The 7,053-nt window shown below is 38.3% G+C and overlaps 1 protein-coding gene across 1 annotated transcript in view; it reads right to left on the bottom strand.

The window, feature by feature from the left end:
* Positions 1-6,608: 6,608 nt before the first annotated feature.
* The window catches only part of LOC140947021 (uncharacterized), a 151,927-nt gene continuing 151,482 nt past the window's right edge, over positions 6,609-7,053 (bottom strand). The window contains exon 18 of the mRNA XM_073396103.1: positions 6,609-7,053. This exon is cut by the window's right edge and continues 177 nt beyond it. Coding sequence (XP_073252204.1) covers positions 6,872-7,053 — 182 coding nt within the window. The 3' untranslated portion in view covers positions 6,609-6,871.

Genomic DNA, 7,053 nt, shown 5'->3' with positions numbered 1-7,053 from the left:
GCATTCATTCAATGGATGAGTGATTGGGTTCGGTCAGGCCCCTCTTGCAATGGAACTTTAAAACGAATGACAAAATCGTCATACCTAACATGCAGCTGAATACTTTAGCTTTTTTTGCGCCATACAACCTAATTTCACGTTTTATCGAGAACGCAAACAAAAGAAGACCAATTTCTCTCTCTCACTCTCTTTGCCTTTGGATATTTTTCTGAAGTATTCGTGTTCAAGAGAGTTCGTCTACATTTAGCAGAGTTAGCTAATTGCAATAATCGCCCTGAAGTTTCAAAGAATGTAAAGTCACTTTTTAAGTGACGTTTTCGCCGCCGTCGCCTCTGCAGTATCTTAAATTCCCTGATATCATTCTTCACAAAACGTTGGTTGGCATTTGCTGTGAACTTTGGAGTGAGGTAAGGCAGAGGTGAATCCTCCTTCCACTCCCGTCCTAGTAATAATGTTACCATAATCCGAGAAACACAGTTCAACTCAGAGGTATACAATGGACCCTGTTTTCCCATGAGGGACAGTGTTTCTGTAATCATTGATGATTTGTATGTACTCTCTTATGCATTCTGCTAATTATCGATATCTTTCAGAAGGAAAAGACAGTAAATGGTTTTGTCATAAGCCGATTACCCAGCGTTTGCATATCAACAAGGTAAAGACTAAGGCGATGCTTTCACCCTAGATGATATGGAACTGGATTCTACTGATATATTTCGGCAGCGTTAGCTCTGAACCTTAATTATCGGTGTATTCAATATGTATACTGTTAAACCAACGAGCGTAATGTCCTTTTAAAGTAGCTTCTTCCACGTGCACTCCACCCGATACCCTTCTTTCTTCCTTACAAAGAAGCTTGCAATTCAGCGTAGAAAAATGACAAAAATTATCAGCACTTTGTGAAATGTGTTAGTACTGAGAGCAATAAATAAACACAACATCTTCTAAAAGGTAGGTGTACCATGACTTCTTTGAGTTAGAAGCATAGCTGCAGCAAAACTGCGCAGAGGAAAGGTAGGACGCGTGGCTCTCTCGACATAGCTTTAACTAAAGCAGTACTTTCCATTGTTTTCGCTTAAGGTCATTATTTCAGTTGAGTTGACGGTAAAGGGAGAAGTAAAGCACCGACTTACCTAAAAGGGATATAATTATGTTTAATGATTTCATTTTCAAATCACATTATAGCGGCCTAAAAATGTAAAACGTTTAAACTGACATGAACACACTTAATTAAGTCTCCTTTTGATTGGTCTATTTCTACCCCTCTCTCTCATTTTCCCTCAAGGAAAAGGACTTTCACCCGGAATTATTTTTGAGTGTCGGGCCTCCCTTGAAAATCTAGCTACATTCCTGTATTTAACCCGTGTTCTTTTTTCGCCGTTGATACCAGATGCAGGCATCGCCGATTTACTCTTGAAAGACACATGCTTTTTCTTTTACCTGATACGCCTTACAGAGTTATTCCCATTCCCAGTCCACTGTACTATTATTACTGATATTTTTTTTTTCATAAAAGGTTATCAAGCATATATGTATTTTCTTTGCCTTTTTCCATCCTTTAACAAAGAACTTTTCCAACTATTAAATTTTACATTCAGCTGTACATTGATAGCCTTTATCAAGGATCTTTTCTTCTACCGACTTGTCTAAATAATAGTTCTGTTGCTGGCAAGTTACAAGACCCATCGACTGTTGTTTCCTTTTTTATGCGCTTCCCAGAATAATAGCAATTAGTATATACACACTCAGTGATCTTGGTGATTTAAGCAATCTGATTGGTTCGCTATCTCGGACTATTCAACAATATTCACCTCCTAGAGAGTGGATAATGTGTGAACTCGTTTTTTTTCCCATTTTCTTAGAGAAAGATCTTTTAAAAGTCGACAAAATCCTAGGGTTGACTTTTTTTCAGGCAAGAAAAGACTTCGAAGGATTCAAAATGGCCTTTTTCCATTTACTGTTGTTGAGTTTTGTGGTCGATGGATTGTTTACAACTCGCGTTTATTCGCCTAGAGGCCGTTTTGTGAACTCAGCTTTTCCTAACAAGAAAAATTTGGCCCAACAACGAAGTTTATTTATGACAAACAAATTTGAAAGGAAATGTTTACAGAAATTCTACGTTTCAAGTAAACACGAGAAAGAATGCTTCATGAAAACGACGTCTTACCTCGAGGATTTCCATTTACTGTTGTTGAGTTTTGTGATCGAAGGATTGTTTATAACTCCCGTTTATTCGCCTAGAAGAGGCCGTTCTTTTTGAACTCAGCGTTTCCTGACAAGAAAAATTTAGCCCAACAACGAATTTTATTTATGACAAACAAATTTGAAAGCAAATGTTTGCAGAAATTCTATGTTTCAAGTAAACACGACAAAGAATACTACATGAAAACGACGTCTTACCTCGAGGAACCGAATCGCCATTTTTGTCAGCACTTCATGCGAAGAACAACACAACAAACCTTTTCGGCTATAAACTTGGCGAGTCAACAGAAAACAACAAAGCTCTTCTTTTCTTCTCAGGTAAGGAAACAATTCAAACTTTTAGCGGTTCCATTGAAGCCATATACGCTGTTGTTTGCGCAGTGATAAGCTTGTGTATTGCCATGTTTGAAAATTCTACAAAGATCTATTTTTAAACTGTAGCGCGTCTAGCTGACCTAATCTGTCAATCAAATCGTACTTTTTAATGGTTTCCTCTCTGATTTTGTTGAGATCACTACGTGTGTATATACTAAAACAATTATTCTTTTCAATCTCGGTGAATAGTGGCTTTAGGAATATATCCACCTCGCCACTTCGTGGCTCGGTAAATATTTTGCTACTATTCACCTCGATTTCAAAGAATAATTGTTAAATATAATGAATTCACCATGGCATCTTGTGGATTTACATTTCGTATTGTTGTTGTTGCCTTAGAGAAATATGGCTAGAAGTTTACACAACTGTGAGAGGGATTGCATTTTTAGTCCAGTGAAAGATAATCTGTAAGTGTCTGCAGGGACTTACTGGCACGAATCGATGAAGCGATTTGCAGCAGGTTAAGAGAAGTAACAGGAGTCTCAGGATTTCACGGAGGAGGAGACTGCGACGATCACATATTTACTTTGTGTAACATAGGCCTTTTCTACGACCTTTTTTGATCCAAAATTATTCCTAACAATACGCTCTCAGAGGCATTTGCTGTTAACTCTGGAGTAAAGCAAAGTTCTTCTCGGAATGGTTGAATCCTCTGTCTCTAGCATTGGTCGTTGCCATCCTAGGAGATACAGGTCAACATAGAGGTAAAAAATTCGACCTTCGTTACCCATCTTGAAGTGCTGATGATTTGGCTGTACTCTCGAGAAATCGTCCTCGATTTTTGAGAGGAAAAAGACAGTAAACGGATTTGCCTGAAGCTCAAGGCTAGCGCCATGTAAGGGAATCCAAATCCGGAATCCCTAAAATCTTTTTTGCTTGTGGAAACTTGGAAATTTTGATCGACGAATTCGGGATCCTGGGCTTTGGAATCCGGAATCCACGGAGTGGAATCCAGAATCCGGGACTGTCTTGAATTCCATTATATGAGGCGACAAGGCGATGCTCTCACCACGGATGCTCGGCGAAACTGGAATTCATTGATGACTTTATTTTATTTATTTGGGCAGCGTTATTAGCGATGAAGACGGCTCTCGAGGAGATATTTTAAAACAAGGTAGCGCTGGGAAAGGTCTGAGGGGTATTTAGTATACCACAACGAGTAGCTAGACTGAACCCAGCTGTATAACAGCTGCGTGAGCTAGTTCGGTGTTTTTGTATGGCAGGAGTATTGGAAGGTGGCCAAGAAAGATGTGGGTTAAGATGAAGCTTTCCAAAATTGCTAACGACGGAAAATCTGTGATGGAGACAAGGAGAAAGCAGGCTGTCATTCTCGCCAGAGTCAAAAGATTTTTCTTTGATTCCTAGTTAATCTCAATTTTCTAGAGTCGATTTTTTGGGTTTCTCACTTTCAGCACGCGAAAGGATACAATTGACATTTCCAGTCCCTCACACGAGTGGTACACGACTTGCACACTCCCTAATTTACACAGTAAAACTCCACCGTCTGGCCTGGATTTAGCTAGATCGGTAGAACGTTTTATGTAATCCGCGTCTCAGAGGATTCTGGTAGTGAGTAAAATGACGCCAACGTGTAAATGGCCTATTGTCATACTCAATAAAAACAAACACAGGTAACAGGTATTTCATTAAATTGTGCGTTTATTCTAAAAAGACTCAATCCTAATCCAAAAATTTCCTCAACATTAAAAGAACATTTCCCATCTGGACCGCGAGTTAGTGTCCTTGTAAGCAAGCAACAGTCTGCAGTAGAAAGGTAACTTTAGCTTCTGTTCGCATTGCCAGCGTGTGCGCAAGACGAGAGTTGACTGTACCTATGGTCGTTATGCATTCTGTTTCCGATTTTACAGAGTGCATTCCTATAAAGATCAATATTAAAACAAGTAAGCAGATTCATACCCTTCCCTTCCCGGCACATCTTCTAAGTTAAAACATCGGTCCATCGTAGTATATTTAGCAACTGCATGGCGTTCTTGGATTCCGTGTATATCTCTGATCACCTTGACAAGTGACACAGAAATTTGCATTGCTAATTTAATGTATTATTTTACTTAGTTTAACTTCTTGGTAAGTTCTATTACTATTATTTATTTCTTACTTGATCTTTAACGGGCTTGAAAGAAAATTTATCCTCATTTTAGTTTCAAGAAAATTGTTCTTGCTTGCTAACATGAGTAATACGTTGTCCTACCTCTTATTGTTTCTCTCTTTGCTTAAGTTTATAGAAATTCAGATATTGAACTTAAGGTGACTCGACCCAGTTTTTTTGGAGGGGTACCATCCTACTTTGAAGCTCTCTGGTATCCCCACCTTTACTTTTATCGTAAGTCTAACGCATAGAATGGATAACATATATATCAATCTACAATATAACATAAAATTTTTGGCGATCGGAGTAAATGTCACGTGGTTATAATGCCACGCCCCTTTAAGGTCTAAGTCGAAAATCTGCTGTTGCCAGCATTTTTTCGTGAAAATCTCTCGGTTACACATAGTGCGCATTAGTGCCTTGTGCTGAACAGAGTTTCACCAAAATCGCACAGACCCAATTCGAGAAATTCAGCGGTTTCCAAATTTTGGTCATAATTTATGCGAAAATGATAAGCAACCTTTACACGATTATATCTAATAAACTATGGGATTCATCCCTTTATTTTGGGCATCGGTATAACAGATGGGTCCTTGCAAGTCAGCAAAACGCTTCAGGGCCTTGTAAATGAGCGCGATTTCGAGCAAAGCAAACATATAGAAATAATAGTTTTCGCTATTTGTTGACGTTTGTCAGCGTTTATGAGTCCTTCTCATCAAAAAAGCATTTTCTTAACAATTCGTAGTTTTTTTTCCTTCAAATTTTTTCTGGGCGACAATTGATTAACTAACTACCAGGACTCTGAATTTCATGGTCATTGAAAAACTGTGACATTATCTTCTACAAGCCCAAACTTGAGTAAACATTGAAGATTTTTAGCGTTTTGGATGAGTTTGTGCTTTGGGAGTTGTCTATTGTTTCTAGTCTGTCATTATACAGGATTCTTGTTCATCACGCGTGCAATGACCACGCTTGGCTGACTTCCGAATACTTACCGAGATATGATAATTAAGTATGAGAAAATAGAAGGGATTCCCGTCACAAGTTGGTTTAATTATTGGCTTGCATTAAACCTATGAAAAAATGATATTTATTTAATAGTAAGTAGATTTAGTGTGTAGCACTTCTTGATTTTTTTGCAAAGGCACAAGAAGCACGAGAATTCATTAAAAATTGTGAGTTAAAACTCTATGTATCACGCGATGGCCTATCTCACTGTACCAAAATTATCATATCTCGGTGAGCATTCGGAAGTCAGCCAAGCGCGGTCATTGCACGCGTGCTGAACAAGAATGCTGTAAAATGACAGACTAGAAACAATAGACAACTCCCAAAGCACAAACTCAACCAAAACGCTAAAAATCTTCAATGTTTACTCAGGTTTGGGCTTATAGAAGATAATGTCACAGTTTTTCAATGACCATGAAATTCAGAATCCGGGTAGTCAGTTAATCAATTGTGGCCCTGAAAAAATTTGAAGGGAAAAAAACTACGAATTTTTAAGAAAATGCTTTTTTCGTGAGAAGGACTCTTAAACGCTGACAAAACGTCAACAAATAGCTAAAACTATAATTTCTATATGTTTGCTTTGCTCGAAATCGCGCGCATTTACAAGGCCTTAAAGCTTTTTGCTGACTTGCAAGGACCCATCTGTTATAACGATGCCCAAAATAAAGGGATAAGTCTCATAGTTTATTAGATATAATCGTGTAAAGTTTGCTTACCATTTTTTGCATAAATTATGAGCTTAATTTGGAAACCGCTGAATTTCTCGAATTGGGTCTTTGCGATTTTGGTGAAACTCTGTTCAGCGCAAGGTACTAATGCGCACTATGTGTAGCCGAGAGATTTTCACGAAAAAATGCCAGCAACAGCAGATTTTCGACTCAGACTCAAAGGGGCGTGGCATTATAACCACGTGACATTTACTCCGATCGCCAAAAATTTTATGTTATATTGTAGATTGATCTATATGTTATCCATTCTATGTGTTAGACTTACGATAAAAGTAAAGGTGGGGATACCAGAGAGCTTCAAAGTAGGATGGTACCCCTTCAAAAAAACTGGGTCGAGTCACCTTAAGTGCAGTTTTTTTTCTATTTTTCTCTTTTCTTTTCTTTCTTTAATACAATGTAGCCTACGTAAGTGAAATGATAGAATATCTATTACTTTACTTGCACCTTGTTTTTAGTTAGTGCCACAATAACGGAGATCGCACCCAGGTGTACCATTAAAATAGTACACATAATGTGAACCACAATTTCTTACTTTGATGTTTGTTGACCAATTACAGCAGTTACCAGTATAACGAAAACACACCCGCCTGCTGACCTGACCGTCTGCTACTGTAGGGTGTCCACCATTCAACC

This window comes from Porites lutea, chromosome 8, assembly GCF_958299795.1.
Source record: "Porites lutea chromosome 8, jaPorLute2.1, whole genome shotgun sequence".
Classification (NCBI taxonomy): Eukaryota; Metazoa; Cnidaria; class Anthozoa; order Scleractinia; family Poritidae; genus Porites; species Porites lutea.
This window is presented reverse-complemented; position numbering and strand designations above follow the sequence as displayed.